At 41.5% G+C, this 17,634-nt stretch overlaps 1 protein-coding gene across 1 annotated transcript; it reads right to left on the bottom strand.

Annotated features, from left to right (window-relative positions):
- Window positions 1-286: 286 nt before the first annotated feature.
- Window positions 287-12,997, bottom strand: CD28 (CD28 molecule; the record flags this gene model as incomplete). Its single annotated transcript, XM_081326069.1, has 4 exons — window positions 287-427; window positions 1,714-1,826; window positions 2,271-2,627; window positions 12,916-12,997. The coding sequence occupies 4 exons, from the start codon at window positions 12,995-12,997 to the stop codon at window positions 287-289; spliced, it is 693 nt and encodes a 230-aa protein (XP_081182195.1).
- Between the last annotated feature and the right edge of the window lie 4,637 nt (window positions 12,998-17,634).

Genomic DNA, 17,634 nt, shown 5'->3' with positions numbered 1-17,634 from the left:
GATATAATCCTTGTAAACCTTCTGTTAAGGCCAAAGTAGAAAGATCACAAATGCAGTTGGAACCGTCATTTGCTTAAAACGGGGGGGGGGGGGGGGTGATCTCACATTCCTCTGTTTCCAGTCTACTGTTGCTAATAACCTCTTGACTATCCAACTTGAAACATAACTTACAGAGAGCTTTTGTCATTCATAGTTCTATGAACATCAAGATATAATTCTTTGAAAACATTCTCATTTTGCGATGGCTAGGCTGTTCTTATTTCCATCGTAGAGAAGGCATTATTCATCAGGGTTCCCAATAACGGTATGCAGTGTAATTCCGTGTTGGAATGCCATGCTGAGGGGGCCTTTTCCGGGGTCCGTTTGATTGCCAGGGCGTCATGTTGAAATAGTCATTCTGAAGGACCCTATTCTTCTTGCTTTTCAGCTGCATGAAAAAAAAACAGTAAGGACAAAAGGGGGAGGGAATTGTCGTTCAAAGAATGAAAATTTCAGTGAACGTCAGTAAGGACCAGAGGAATCAATCCCACTTGATGCATCTTCCCACAGATATGATAAGTGAGGTTTCTCCTTCATGTCATATCAAATAAATGTGCATCTCTTCTTCATGGTGTGAAGTCTTTTATGAAGGAGAACCTTGTGTTGCTCCTTCTGGGAGCAAGGTTGAATAAAAAGCAATGTTTATGTTACTGGTTATCAGGCAGACAAATAATTAGCTCGTAGTTTTTCCAGTCTGGCTTCTTTACAATTTATACAACAGAAGTCAGCAGAGACTGCATGTGTCTTTAAAGATGGGCACACATGAATTTTAGAAAAGTATGCTTTAACGTATCAATAATATAATTTTGGTTCCAGCAGAGTGTACAGCCCCCAATGTACCCTCTGTATCTTGTTAACAGATTAAGTGACACTTCCCTGAACTCCCCAAAAGATGAAAACACTGTAATTTTTCATGGGGCTGAGGGGGTGTCCCAGTAAAAAAAACCTACTTTTTTTTTAAGGAAGAGCATGAGACTACAGGAGAGCAAGTTCTGACATAGGAAGAGGAAGGTGTTGGATATGTTCGTCACTTGGAGTTATTTGTAAAAATAATAAAGGCAGAATGGTTATACACACACACAAACACACACACCTGTTTCATTATTCATATGCCTTAGATTCCAGAATCATGCAACTGTCACCAGTTATGTATCCCCCTTGCCAGGTAGGTATCTCTTTCTTGTTCCTGGTCCCAGCTTATTTTTGGAGATGGCTCCCAATGCATTGCTCAAAAGTCAAGCTGCACTCAATCAGTCTCCCAGGAATCTGCAGTCTGCTTTACCAAGGACACTTCATGGGCATCCTTGTTCAATTCCAACAATGTGATGCCCACAAATGCAGATATACTTGTTACACAGTGCTGATGGTCCCAGCTCCTGTTAGAGCCAGTTTCCAAACAAGGGAAGAGAAATATGACCATATAAAAGGCAGAGAATGTTCTTTATTATTATCTTGCTTATCTATCTATATGTTGAGGGGACTTGATGTAATAGTAATACTTCAAGTGTTCAACCCCATCATGATAGTCTCCATAAATGTAGTTCCAGAGAAATCCAAAATGTTGGCAGGTGCATTGCTCCATATATAGCATGTGGAAAAGTTCTTTCTGGTTATATTTTTATCACTGACTACATCTGATTAGTACTAAGGGAAAATAAAAGAATGATTTCTTACCCAACAGTAGTAAATGGCTAATGTGATTATCACACTGTAGAAAACCAAAAATCCAAGTGGAATAGCCATTGACATGTTCACGTAATCAAGCTTTTCTTGGTGCTGAGGAGGTTCTGAGGATTGACAGGAACACAAAGGAGCTGAGACACCTCAGAACAAAGTATACTTTCATATTCATTGAAGTATGCTATCTCCCATGAATGCTAGACAATAAATTAACTGGATGCACAACTAACTGAAGCTCAAACTACCTGGTTTATTATTAAACTGCTTTCAAACAGTTTGCTCAAAAGTGTCACTTAGATTTTGAAGGAAACGAGTTGTTAAACTTCTGTGTGGGACCTGCTTCTTGCCACCATTGCTGGCAAATAATGTTGTAGTGGGGTGGTTGTGGCAGAAAATGGTTCATTGAAGGGGCATGGATCTAAATCATGGGATCTTTGGCTCTGAAACCAAAGAAGCCAGCTTAAGAACACAATTTAAACATGGGCAGCCCTATAGTCAATAAAGATTCTCTGACCTCCCTGGCCCATTAGAAATGAATGTCAAGATTTTACCTTGCACGTAAATTAAATTGCTCCTGCTTTTGGTTTCATATGGTGGTGGGTCAATCACCTCAATCTTGCACATGTAACTGTCTGTGTGGCTGACCTGCAAGTTCCTCAGGTGAAACATAGCATGTTTTTCTTCTTTTGTAATATTTATGTCCAAGCTTAATTCAGAACTATTTTTCTTGACTGAAATTGTGGAATTGTACCAATTTGCTTCAAAAAGTTGCTCTTTTCCTACTCCTTTCAGCATGTAGACATTTAACTTTGTAATGGTTTCTCTGTGAGCTGGAAAGTCACAGGCCAACTGGGCATTTTGGTGCACTGTTTTGTATAGGAATGTCTGTTGCTTTGAAATGCTTTCAGCTGTTGGAGGAGAGAAACGTTTTAATAAGTATGCTGGTACAGGGAGCAGATGAACACCTTAACAATTTGGGGAAATGGGCTCCTTTTCACTGTAATGTCACCCAGAGTCACCTTATAGGGGAGATGGACAGCATAAAAAAATTAATAAAAAGAAATAAAGAAACAAAAATAAATCTATAAAAATAAATACACTGCTATATTTCACAAAACAAGTTGCTCTTAAACATGATAGAAATTCAGCCTTAGTTAATACTATCAGCTTTTGTTTTTCAAATGAGAGCCACCCCAAATGCAAAATAGAAGCAGAGCCAGGGCCAGTGGAAACGTTTGTCTGAAATTCTACTTGGTTGCATTTCAGGTGTGTTTTACATCTATTATGAAAATGTACAATCCATGACAGACAATGGACAACGGCCATATATGTTATCAGAGTAGCTCTGAAGCACAAGTTCACATGAATAAGTCCATCAACAAGCTGCCCTCATCCCTGCTCTCATCCCAGGAGACAGAACTGTGTAAGGAGCTAGATTTCTCCCAACTGTTTCATACCTGTACAGGGCAGAGGGGATAAGAGGAAGACCCTCTACCAAGGCAATCATCAGACAAGTCCAATAAAATAATTGAATAATTATCTCAGACAGGACACCCTCTAATTCACATGAAAGTGAGGAAGGAGAGAAGGACATTCAGGCATGCAAGATTATGGTACTACAACTACTATAAAAGTAGTACTAGATCTCCATAGCATTGGTTTCTGAGTCTGGTCTACTCGATAGGGCTGACAATACCTCTCAAAGGGGAAGACAGAGAGTTTGCTTTTCCTGACATCTGGATGCACTTGCCAGGCTAGGTAATGAAGTATCTGCAAAAAGACAGCCCAGTTCACAAAACACCAAGAACACAACTGTTCAATCCTGAGGTTTGTATGTTTTTACTCTTGAAATACTTGCCAGTTTCTGAAATTTCAGTATTGCCAAGGTTTTCAATACTGCTTGTGCTTCTAAAATCCAGCATGTACCCAATACAAAGTTGCACAAATTGGGGAAAAAAAAACTCCTCTTCATACATATAAGGATCAGCTTTCTATTCACCCTCAGTAAACATCTACAGCATCTCAAAAGCCTTGTCACCAAAATTGGTGGAGAAAAGTGCTGCAGTTGTGATGTTCAAAATCTTTGTATTAGAAAAACCCTTAATGTTCATCAAAGTATCTCTTGGAAAACCCAATAAGGGCATTAATGCTTTAGTAGCTTGCTTTTATTCTCTCCCTCGCCTCTCAACTACCATAGTATTCAGAGATGAACTGCCCAGAAGTAGGGTTTTAATTTTTAGTTTAATTTAGTTTAATTTGCCACCAATAATAATAAACAAAACTCAGCTAAGTTAAATCCCATTGTTAAATTGTCCTACAGAAGAATGGCTAGATGAAGCAGACCCTGCAAACAGTTCCACACAGTCTGGGATCATAGTTTCGTATATTTTGCTAAATTGGTTGGGCCCCATCATTGTCTTCAAAGAACTGAGGGGGGAAAAAATTCCTCCCCATCTACAGAACCAAAAGGGGACAGGGAAGCTGTATGACTAGGAACTGAAACAATATAAGTCACAGTTTTGGGCAGTGGCATTTTTTTCTAAAAGCAAAAGGCAAGTTATAACTTTGTCTAGTTTTTGTAGTTGTCATATTTTAGTTCAATTAGGAGTGGCCTTAAAAAGTGGAGTTGCCTGAGCTGTATGAGAAGGCCTGTTCATATACAATGTGCAGGTGCTGGGGTATACAGTATACCATTGTCATAGCAAAAGAAGCAATAGAATGGGGTGAGAGGCAACATCATCCCAAGGAGCTTGAATGCTTGTTTGTCCTCTGTCTTGGCATAGAAAGTGAGGAACAGGGAAGCCAGCCCTTAGAGAAGAAAATATTAGGGTTACACACACAATCAAGACTTCAAGGTAGCAGCTGCAGCCGTAGGAATTAAAAAATCAGAAACCAAGAACCTTAGTTCTTGATAACTTGAAATTCTTTTAGGTAAAATTTGTAGTAAAATGCAGATAAATAGGCATTGGAGGCAGAACACCATTTATTTATTTGGTTAGTTGGTTAGTTGGTTGGTTGGTTGGTTAGCTAGTTAGCTAGTTAGCTAGTTAGCTAGCTAGTTAGTTAGTTAGTTAGTTAGTTAGTTAGTTAGTTAGTTAGTTAGTTAGCTAGTTAGCTAATGTCATCATGTTTATATAGATATCCAACACAGAAAATGTGGCTGAATGGCATGTAATAAAAATCACTGCTGCTAAGTCCAAATAAGAGATCCTTGCAACAGGGAAGAGTTATTTCTTTTCTGCAGTTTCTCCCTGCAGTTCAGTGGCATATTCCTGCACTGAGGGAATTGGGCGACAACTTTGTGGTGGGAAAGCTCTAGCAATTGCACAAAAGACTAGGGGGTCATCTATCTATCTATCTATCTATCTATCTATCTATCTATCTATCTATCTATCTATCTATCTATCTATCTATCTATCTATCTATCTATCTATTTGATTAGGTGGCTACCCAATTCATACACAATAATTATATGACCAGAAAGCAAGATAAACATTGCTGTACTATGAATTTCAGGATTATTGTCCCTCAACGACTCAATAGTAGTCAATTATATTTTAGCCTGTCAGCAATCATTTGCGACATGCAAAATCATGGTATTTTTGTGGGCCAGCCAATTATTTATTTATTTATTTATTTATTTATTTATTTGCATTTATATACTGCCCCTCTCCCAAGGGACTCGGGGCAGTGTACAGGGCAATTAAACACTATAAACAACACATAATATACAAAAATTAAAATGAAATTAAACCAATAGCCCTAAATAATAAAACACATTCTAAAATTAAAATTTTTAAAATTTAAGATCTAAAATCCCAGTCCCTCAGTCCAGGCCGGCAAGTTCAAATAGCCTAGTCTTCAGGTCGCGGCGGAAGTAGCGGAGGTCGGGAGCCATCCGGAGATCAACAGGGAGCTGATTCCAGAGGGCAGGCGCGCCCACAGAGAATGCTCTCCCCCTGGGGGCCACCAGTCGACATTCCCTGACTGATGGCACCCTGAGGAGGCCCTCTCTGTGGGAGCACACAGGACAATGGGAAGTTAATGCCGGCAAAAGGTACTCCTGTAAATAACCCAGACCCATGCCATTTAGGGCTTTATAGGTCATCACCAGCACCTTGAATCTCACCCGGAAGACAACTGGAAGCCAATGCAGCTTGCGGAGCAGAGGTGTTACATGGGAGTATCGGGAAACCCCCATCACACCTCACACAGCCACATTCTGCACCAGCTGGAGCCTCCGAGTGGTATTCAAGGGCAGCCCCATGTACAGAGCGTTGCAGTAGTCTATCCGAGAGGTCACAAGCGCATGAGTGACTGTGTGTAGGGCATCTCGGTCCAAGTAGGGCCGCAACTGGTGCACCAGGCGAACCTGGGCAAAAGCCCCCCTGGTCACAGCTCCTATATGATCTTCAAAACTGAGCTATGAGTCAAGGAGGACACCCAAGTTGCGAGCCCTATCTATGGGGGTAACACCTCACCCCCTATAGATAAAGATGGAATAGAATGGACAACCCGAGATGCCGGTATGCACAGCCACTCGGTCTTGTCGGGATTTAGATGAAGCTTGTTCCTCCCCATCCAGACCCTCACCGCCTCCAGGCAACGGGACATCACGGAGAGGGCATCACTGGGTTGATCTGGGGTAGAAATAAAAAGCTGGGTATCATCAGCGTACTGATGATACCCTACCCCAAAACCACGAATGATCTCGCCCAGCAGCTTCATATAGATGTTGAACAGGAGGGGCAAGAGGACCGACCCCTGAGGGACTCCACAAACGAGAGGCCTCGAGGCTGACCTCTGTCCCCCTGACAACACCAACTGTGAACGACCCAGGAGGTAGGAGGAGAACCACTGTAAAACAGTGACACCCACTCCCAACCCCCTGAGGTGCCGCAGTAAGATACCATGGTCGATGGTATCAAAAGCCGCTGAGAGGTCTAATAGGACTAGGACAGAGGAACAACCCCTGTCCCGAGCCCGCCAGAGATCATTCACCAGTGCGACCAATGCCGTCTCCATGCTGTACCCGGGCCTAAAGCCCGATTGGTAGGGGTCCAGATAATCAGCTTCCTCCAGGAACAGAGGAAGCTGATGAGCCACCACACTCTCAACAACCTTCGCTAAAAAGCAAAGGTTGGAGACCGGACGATAGTTGTTCAAAATGGCCAGGTCCAGGGCAGGCTTCTTGAGGAGGGGCCTCACCACCGCCTCCTTCAAGGCAGCGGGGAAGCTACCCTCTCTTAAAGAAGCAGTTATTACTGCCTGGAGCCAGCCTCGTGTTCCCTCCCGAGCTGCATAAACCAGCCAGGAGGGGCACGGGTCCAATAAACAAGTGGTGGAACTCAGGTTCCCCATGATCCTGTCCACTTCTTCCAGAGTCACAGGATTGAATTCTTCCCATGTAATGTTCCCAAGACCACTCGATTCCCCATCGTCAGACTCTGCCCAGTCGGAGTCCAAGCCGGCCTGAATCTGAGCGATTTTATCCGCCAGATATTGACTAAATTCCTCGGCATGACCCTGCAGGGGCTCCTCCCTCACCTCCTGATTCAGGAGGGAGCGAGTCACCCCAAACAGGGCGGCCGGGCGATTATCTGCAGATGCGATGAGGGCAGCGAAGTAATTAGACTTCGCTGCCTCCATCTCTGCGAGATAAGACCTCGTGAAGGTTCTTAATTGCAATCGATCAGACTCAGACTGGCTGGACCTCCAACAGCTCTCTAGGCTCCGTCTCTGACGTTTCATCTCCCAGAGCTCCACGGAGAACCATGGTGCCCACCGGGATCTGCACCGGGTCAGGGGCCGCATGGGAACAACGCGGTCGAGTGCCTCTGTGGCCACCCTTTCCCAGGCTTCCACTAAGGCATCAACCGAGTTGTAAGCGAAGATGGCAGGCACAAATCCAAGCGCCTCCTGGAACCATTGAGGGTCCATTAGGCACCTGGGATGGAACCACCTGGTCGGTCCCATATCCCTGCGACAGGGGGGGGCGAAGCGGAAGGCCAGCCGCAGTAGGTGATGATCGGTCTATGACAGGGGTGTAATAGCTGGAGCTTCCCCTCCCAGATCATCAAGCCACTGTCCAGATAGAAAAATAAGGTCAAGTGTGTGACCCCCCTCATGAGTCGGGCCCTGAATTACCTGGGTCAGGTCCATGGCCGTCATGGAGGTCATAAACTCCCAAGCCAACCCGACAAACCTCCCAGGGATGGCAGGTTAAAGTTCCCCAGAACCATAAGTCTGGGGAACTCAACCGCCAACCCAGAGAGGGTGTCGAGGAGCTTGGGCAGGGCTGTTGCTACACAGGTAGGCGAAAGATACACCAGCAACAAGCCCAACTGAGCCAGATGATGAGATAGTGACATTACAAGCAAGTAATAAAATTATTATAAAGTTATTCATTCTGATTGTTCATACCTGTTTATAACTTCATAACTGTTTTCAAGAATGTAAACCCATTTTAATCCATTCAGTATTAAATCCTTAGGGACATGGTGGCTCAGTGGGTTAGGATGCTGAGCTTGTCGATCAGAAGATCGGCAGTGTGGCAGGTCGAATCCCAAGTGCTGCGTAGCAAAGTGAGCACCTGTTACTCGTCCCAGCTTCTGCCAACCTAGCAGTTCGAAAGCACGTAAAAATGCAAGTACAAAAATAGGGACCACTATGGTGGGAAGGTAACAGCATTCTGTGCACCTTTGGCGTCTAGTCATGCTGGCCACATGACCATGGAGACGTCCTCAGACAAGCACTGGCTCTTCGGCTTTGAAACGGAGATGAGCGCCGGCCCCTAGAGTTGGAAACGACTAGCACACATGTGCGGGGGAACCTTTACCTTTACCTTTTTATTAAATCCTTAAATATTATAAGATCTGAAAGTTTCATTTAATGATGCACATAATACAAACTCAATTTTTGTGCACTATTGCACATTAAAATAAGCTCATTTCGTGAATAAGCATTAATTAAACATTGCTTCATTAATTTCTTGTGTAAGCAAATCTGCAGCAATCTTCTTATTCATATATGAAATTATGTTCAAAACAAAATCAGGCTCATAAATCTGTTCGTTTTTATTTGTTTTAGATAGCAGTTCATTCTTTTTTAAAAGTGCCATTTTGATCTTTCTTTAATTACATTATCAAAGTTCATTCATTCTTTGTGAAAATATAATTTTTTTTCAATATTAGCTCTGCAACTCCAGCTAACTGAGCAGTCACTGGCATCTAGCTTTTTATTCATCATCTATTAAAGATTTTTTTCATAATTTAAGCACTTCAGAGGGAAATAATGCAACTCATACTATTATCTAAACCAGGCATATCCATCCCATAGCCCACTGGCCATATGCAGCTCTGGACAGCTAGTAATGTGGCCCCACAAGTTATAATAAAAATATTTTTAAAAAGAAGTGTGTTATTTATATACATTAACTACTGTATATTATATATTTTATATGTGGCCAAAGTCAGTTCCTTTTGACTCCATGAGGCCCAGGCAAACCAAAAGGTTGGAGATGCACACTCCAAACTAACAAGTAAGCAGAGCCTTCTTGCTTAAATTTCCCTAACCTCTGCAAGAACTTCTACAGGACAAGATAAATCTGGATAAAGAGGAATGGGGCAGTGATTCTGGTCTTGTTCCCTATCAATTTTCTCCATGAGTCCCATCTCTCAGACATCTACTGCTAAGCTTGTAAGCCGCCCTGAGTCTTCGGAGAAGGGCGGGATATAAATGGAATTAAAATAAATAAATAAATAAATCTGTATATTGAACAAGAATGTTGTTTACTTAATGCAAGAAGTTGTCTCTTTGCAGGCATCACCACTGCAACACTTTATATCTAGGGGTTAGGGGTTGTTGTGGGCCCAGAGTCAAGGATGGGATTCACTAATACTGGCAGATAATCTATGAACTGGGAATAGATTAAGCATTTTTTTCGTACTGTATGCCTTTCACCAAGTTCTTCTGTAATTGAATAGAGCCTGACTTCTGTTGAATGGAGGCATAGAATTTTAGACTGGTTTCCATTTCTTATCATTCCTTGCTCTATTTGATACAGCTTAATTGCAGTGCTTTCTGAACATGACTTGCTGGCTATTCACCTTAGCCTCTAGTTCATAGTTTGAGATCTGGATCAGAGGAAAACCTAATTGTCTAAAGTCACGTCTCTCACTTGAAGTGCATTTTTTTCTTCGCTTCCCAAATATCTTACTAAAGAAGAAAAAAAATCAATTCCTCTTCCTCCCTCTCTTTTTTGTGCTTAATTATGTTTACATTGATAATATTTCCACAAATAGTGTGGGAAGAAGGCTTTGTTTCTCTTTTCCCATTTTTTTTACCATATTCTACTTTCCACAATAGAGTAGTGATAAGAGGTAAGTGGAAGGGAAGCAGCCTAGAGGTAGATGAAGAAGTTATGTTAGTATAGGTTAAAATAAAATTATTGAAGACAGACAACTTATGTTGGTGTATTATACGTGGAATAGGGTATAGTAGAAATGCATTTAATTTGGCTTTTTAAAACTATTATTTATTTCAAGTACATTTTTGCACGTTAAAACTTTATTACAAATGACTAAAACCATACAATGTACATTATGTTAAAAAATTAACATTAAAAGCCATTAGCAAAAAGAGCCATTAACCCAACCATTAACAGCCTAGCAAAATATATGTGGTCTATCGATTTCTTGAATAGGCTCAAACACAACTCCAAGGGAAATGTGTTTCATCATCAGAAGCAACACAGGAGAAGGCTCTCTCCTGCAGCAGAGAAAAGAGGACCTCTGATACAGTGGGCCATCCTTGGTTGGCTTCACCTCTGGGTAAGTTCTTAATGGGAGCACCAGCCATTAGACCTTTAAGGAAATGGCGATAAAGAAAAACCCTCAAGCCTAGCTTGGCTTTTGGTGACTATGTGACACACCACTGTGGGGTTTGGGGCCACAATGCCATAATCTTTTTTTTGTACCTAGTGTACAGTAGACAACCAGCACTTATCTTTCAATAGGAGCATGGAATCTCAGAACCTGTTACTGGTTAGCAGCCAGAGAGCCTTGGTGGAGCAGTGGGCTAATGCCTCCTTAAGTAACACCAGCTGCCTGCAATTAGTGCAGGTTCGAGTCCCACCAGGCTCAAGGTTGACTCAGCCTTCCATCCTTCCGAGGTAGGTAAAATGAGGACCCAGATTGTTGGGGGCAATTAAGCTGACTTTGTAATAATGCCGCTTGGGGTGTGTGTGAAAGCCCTAATAAGCAGGCATATACATAGAATGAAGGCTACTGCTAAGTTTGTAAGCCCCCCTGAGTCTTCGGAGAAGGGCGGGATATAAATGGAATTAAAAATTTAAAAAAAATAATTAAAATTTAAAAAAAATGCCTTTAAATATAAGTTTACCTAATTTCACCATTTCAGAAGCCTATACAACCCAGAGCACATGATCCTTCCAAATGTTCAGTACATGTCCCCAAATACTGTGGTGCCATTTACCAATCATAATCATGTATATTAGAGAAAAACATACTGTATCTATTAAGAGAGCCAATGTGCTATAACGGCTAAGCCATCAGGCTAGAACCCATGCCTACGTAAAAAATAAATAAAATCTTGCAGTAATACGAAATGTAATAAACTGAGCTTAAGCATTTATGGGAAACTGAGAGAAAAGGAACAGATAACAAATTTCCCCATCCCAGCTAAAGCCTAAACTGTTCCTAACTGCTATCCAGACAATTTTTATTTATTTATTTATTTTAATTCCATTTATATCCCGCCCTTCTCCGAAGACTCAGGGCGGCTTACAAGCTTAGCAGTAGCCTTCATTCTATGTATATGCCTGCTTATTAGGGCTTTCACACACACCCCAAGCGGCATTATTACAAAGTCAGCTTATTGCCCCCAACAATCTGGGTCCTCATTTTACCTACCTCGGAAGGATGGAAGGCTGAGTCAACCTTGAGCCTGGTGGGATGCGAACCTGCACTAATTGCAGGCAGCTGCAATTTGTCTGACTCTGAACCTGTGCTGTTTCTGAACTGCCACATATTTAAGTAAGTGAAAATGGCAGAGAAGGAGTTTCAAAAGTTGATGTCTCCAACTTTACTGTAATGGCAATCATTGATTGTCCAGTAAAAAAAAATCCCAAAGAGTCATTCTTAGTTTAAAAGCAAGCAAATAACGGAGAGTCAATCTATCAAGCAGGTCCTATGGACAAGAGGGGAGCTGTAGCAGATTGCTCATAGGGAGCTGATGTCCTAAGGAAGGTCATGGCTTGTGAGTGCTGATAAGGTCCCAATGGAACTACTGATTATTAATTACTGATTATTATTACAACTGACTACTGAATAGAGATGTGGAAGGTAATTTTAGAAACCAAGTCATTTCCCTACTTGAAATTGTTCCTCTAAGTTGCCATTTGCCCAGTTAAGGGAAAGATTACAGTACCATAGAAAGCTTGCTTGTTTTCTCCAGCAAGGCAGCTTGTTTTCTGCCGGCTTGGTGGAGGGCAATTCCTAGATTTAATAGATGGTGTAGTGGAGGTAACTAACTGCCCTTTCCCTGAACTACACTGAGCAGCTGGTGCTGGGGACATACCAGAGAGGACATTCATTTCTCTTGCAGAATGTTGTTTGCATCCAATCAGTTGTTGAAAGTAAGCCAGCCAAGTAGATAAACCTTGATTTGACCCATAAAGAAAAATACTTACATTCTTCATGAGATTTTCCTTCTACCTAACTTTCTTCTTTGTAAAGGAGATATCCAAAGATTAGTGAAAGGTCAATTCAGTTTTGCAATCAGAGAAATTAAAAGCATGGCTATCTGCTAATATTTACTGAGATGGACTATGTTCCAGTGGATCTGGTTGGGTCAGCATTATCCGTAAAAACAGTCACTCTTACTTCTTATAGCTTTCTCAAGTCTGGTAGTTTTCCAGAGTACTTATTACACGACAGCCATGTTGCTGCATCCAATAGACTAGAGAAGGCTGATTTACCATTATGAATATTATTTTGTTATAAGCCAGCTGGTTAATGTCAATGTTTTCTTTCAGATCATTGTTAAATTTTATACTCAAATAGCACTGCACTGGCTCCAAGCTTCATTTAACAATTGCTTTTTCACACAAGAATCTAAAAGGTGGAGCAAGGGAGTGAGAGAAAAACAGGCAGAAAGAGAGAGAGAGATTATTACCTGCTGAAGTGGTGTCCTGAATAATATGAAACACAGTAAGAACAATCCAGGCGATTATGCTGGTAAAAGGTATAATGGACATCTTGACCTCATATAGAACAGAAGAGAAAGTTGCAGCGGTATCAGTTTAACTCCACACTTCAGGTCATGCAGGTATCTCACTGATTTTATTCTCATCTTTTCCTCTCAGAAGCATGTCAAAGACAGAAATATCAAACCACTCTGCTGCAAACAGGAAATGGCTCGTTGATGACTTTTTCACTTTATCTGGGTTTATTCAAGCTTTTTTCTATACTACTCTCAGATACCCTATTATCCCCCTGACATTCACCGGAAAGAAATATCAGCTCTCGCCCACTGAAACCCTATACCATTTCAGACAAACAGCTGTCCAGTCTCTTCTTAAAAACATCCAGTGTTGGAGCATTCACAACTTCTGGAGGCAGGTTGTTCCACTGGTTAATTGTTCTAACTGTCAAGAAGTTTCTCTTTAGTTCCAGGTTGCTTCTCTCCTTGATTAGTTTCCATCCGTTGCTTCTTGTCCTGCCTTCAGGGGCATTGGAGCATAGCTTGACTCCCTCTTCTTTGTGGCAGCCCCTGAGATATTGGAACACTGCTATCATGTCCCCCCTTGTCCTTCTCTTCATTAAGCTAGACATACCCAATTCCAGCAACTGTTCTTTATATGTTTTAGCCTCCAGTCCCCTAATCATCTTTGTTGCTCTTCTCTGTACTCTTTCTAGAGTCTCAACATCTTTTTTACATCGTGGCAACTAATTCAGTATTCCAAGTGTGGCCTTACCAAATGGGAATGGGAACCTGGATCAATACCCAGCCTGAAACTTTCATTGCTGCCGGGTGAGAGGAAAATTCTACCTGAGATTTAGCAGGTCATTTATGCACCAGTCTTAAGGTTTTTTTCATCTGAAGACATTGCATCATGGAAATAGAGCTGCTGTTACCACCATAAAAACAGGTAAAGCAGCATCTCTGCCACCTCCATTCCTTTGAAAAAAAAACCATATTGGAAATGAACTTATCCAGAAATGTCTATGGAGATTCTCAGTCATCCAGGTCATAGTTGTCTTAAAGGTGTTTTTTTTTCAAAAGCCAAGGGTCTAGAGGCCATTCATAAAAACGTAGGCATCATTAAGGCAAAAGTGTGTGTGATCTTCAATATTAATTATTATGGAATAAATACAAATATAAGCAAATAGTTCAGCTGGAACTAAATTCTCCCAAGAGGTCTAAATAATGCCGTGAAAGGTTGGCTGCTAGACCAACAGACTTGCGTACATTCTGTGGCCATCACCAATCTTTTTTTTTCTTCTCCTTAAAACTGACTTTTTTTTTTCAAATGAGCTATATGATTCAACACAAAGAGAATCTCGCTTGCCATTGTGAAGATAAAAAGCTCTTTGATTAGACACCTGTTCCAAACTATTTATGAAGTTTATCATAATTAGTCAATATCTGGTTTCTAATGAAGTAGGAAAAATGTTTCTAGACAGCTTTAAATCTGGGAGGAAACTTCATATCAAAAATGTTTAGATATAAATGATGCATACTTTTAGGGCCCATACATAAGTCTGGACTTCAGGGAGCTCCATGAATTGCCTATCCATTATTCAAAGCAGGAGCAAGCAGTGCCTGAGATTAGAGTTCCCATTGCCCCCAGACTTTTGGCCATGCTGGTTTATCAGATGAGAATTTTAATCTTAAATATCCAAAAAGGATAGGTGTCAACTCTACAAATGAGCATGGCTGCAGCCATTTTTCCTGTTTAATTTTCAGCTGCCACATAGAATGGAGGGTGGGGGATTGCCAGGTAATTCGCTAGTCAAAATAATCTTTTGTCCCATGGGAACCAAGGTCATTGGCTGCTCCCGAAACTGCAGGCTGGGCATTTTGTGAAAAGCCTGCCAAGAAGATGTATTGGGGAATGTAGTTGCTTGCATAGTTTTAGGGGTGGAATGTTTAACTTTGTATTGGGGAAATTGTTTACGTGTGTCTCCAGACTTTGTTTCACTTTTGATGTGCTGATACTTTGTAACTAATAAACATGTTCTCTGAGGAATTTGCAAGCCTCAGAGTTCTGCTTTATTCGTCTCTGTCGGTCGGAACCATGGCAATAGGGTTGCTTGGCCCTGCTTTAAACTAATGGTTAAAAAGCCTAAATCATTAGTTCCGGGAATTCTGTGCCATTGCTGTTTCCAGAAGATCTTCAGTTTCTAGTCATGTATTTAGAGAAATCTGCAGAAATGCTGACTTCACTTTAGTAGGCATTTCCATCAATAGTATGATAATTGGCAAATCCAACCTTAATGGACTTTTCCATGATACAATCTTGAAAGATTCAGGAAGGAATCTTCGAATCTAAATTGCAATTCAATGCCACGTCCTTATCTCCTGAATCTGTTTAATTCAGCTCCCCAAAGGCCTCACCTGCTTTCTCCACTAGCCTATGATTCTCTCTTGGAGAGTTCAGGAATTCCATTTTTCCTCAGTCGTGCATGCTAGTAATTTTTCATATATTACATTATTTGTGATTACACATTCGTGAATCCAGAGCAGCATCATTGGTTTCTGATGTAACTCCGTGCGGTTCATATTACAGATATGCCATTTGCAATTATAAAAGTGGGAAGTCACAAGGGCCTTTTCAGGTCCCTGTTTTTTTCACTAAATCTAGTAAGTGTCCGTGAACCCAAGCACCTGCGCAGAAGTGAGGGTCTGACAAAAAAAACCAAAAACACAAGAACAGAGCTATGCAGTTATTCAGAGTTCAGGATTACATCTTTCAAAATAATAATACCAGACAACTATCTCAGTATATTAAAAAGAAGAGGAGGAAATGGTGGAGGAAAACCAGTCTGCAAATGCTTTTATCCCATTCAGATCAGATGTGCAAATAGATGACCTGATTCTACAGTTCATTGTTCAATGGTATATTTAAACATTGGGTTGAGTTATTTTATCCCAGTGTAACTTGTTTTTTAAATTTCTGCCTCCCTTTTTTATTTTGGGAGGAAGGAGGCTTACTTTTCTGTATGTTTAGTGCAATTAAAGAATGATGGGGGGAAGTGTTTGGGGAAGGCAGATTGGACTTCTGCCTAATGGATGTTGTTGTTGTTAGCTGCAAAGTCGTGTCTGACCCATCGCGACTGTTAGATCGTGAGTTCTGGACCGCATGGCCAAGATGGACGACTCAGGACAACAGGGTTCAACATAGTACACTTTATTGCTTCAGCACAGACTAACTCTAACAAATGGCAACTGCCCCTTCTATATACCTAGCCAGATATACTTCAAACCAATCCCAATATCCGGATTTTCCACCAAAGGATGCCCTGCCAATCCTGACAGAGCACCCTGCCACCTGGTGGTGTCAGTGGCTTATCTCTGTGTGACATCCCCTATGTGTGTGACATCCCCTATGTACATAACAGCGACCCTTATGGACAACGTTCCTCCAGGCCTTCCTGTCCTCTACCATCTTCTGGAGTCCATTTAAGCTCATGCCTACTGCTTCAGTGACTCCATCCAGCCACCTCATTCTCTGTCGTCCCCACCTAATGGATAGGATTACACTATCCAATTCCTTCATTTCCTGATTGTTGCTGCTTCTTTATGCCATGTGTGGCCTACCTACTGTTTCTTAAATGTCTAATTTTCATCTCACCTTTTTCCCCTAAAGCTTCCATTAGTTCCTCCTCTCTTAGCTAACTCTTTACTTTCATCTTACGTTCTTCCCTATCCTCAGCATCTCACCTCCTTTTGGCACTAGTTTTTTCTGTGCTGGTTTTCTGAATCATTAGCACACACTTCTGCCATAGCATCTTCCCTTATGATCAGAAAGGGCCACATGCCTTCACAGGACCTGAGTGATCCAGATCATTACAACTGAAAATTCTTGCTCAGAGAGTAAATCAGCCATCAGAAAATTCAAGGTAGGGGTTTCCCTGTTTAGTTGTGGGCTGGAGAGTTCAAAAGCATTGGAGATGGTATGCAAAAATTAACTAGAATGGTAAGGGAACCTGAAGACAAAAGACACCTAGGCAACTTTAGCCCACCAAATAGAATATACAGTAGATGTTCTGCTAGCAAACTCTCTCATTTTAGGATCCCAGAATCCAGCAACCCTAGTAGACTTTATTGCTCACTAATGGAATGCCAAGCTATATTTGGTGGGGAAGCAAATGAACATGATGTCAGAGGTGCATTGTTATGTATTAGGCTTTTAGGAACAACTAAAGCACTTGCATAAGAGTCACCACCAGGAGGCGGTGATCTGTAACTTTTTTGGCGGGAAGCAGTTTCGGCGGGAAACAGAGGTTCAATCCGATTGGTTGGTTGTGTACCTGGCCAGGTACTGGCCAGGTATATAAGGAGTGCAACTAGCCCCTATTCCCCAGTACAGTCACTTCCACCAAATAAAGAGCTGTTATGTTGTACTCATCGTCTCGGCATCCTTCCTGCTCTCCAGAACCCATAACACAACATGCATATTTTGAGATGGGGGTTGATACTGTATAACCGCATGTCTCCTATTATTTGTCCACTTATTTGCATTTACTGTCTATAACATTTGCCCAGTTTTTTGGGGTTTTTTGTGTGTTTTTTCATTTTGGCTGAATTGTATATTTCCTGAATTACATATTTCCTGAAGAAACTCTTGATACTGTTGCTCAATAAAAAGACAGTGCAGAGAGATGTCTA

This window comes from Vipera berus (assembly GCF_964194415.1).
Source record: "Vipera berus genome assembly, chromosome: 1".
Classification (NCBI taxonomy): Eukaryota; Metazoa; Chordata; class Lepidosauria; order Squamata; family Viperidae; genus Vipera; species Vipera berus.
Note: the sequence above shows the minus strand (reverse complement) of the source record. Positions and strands in the feature narration are given on the sequence as shown.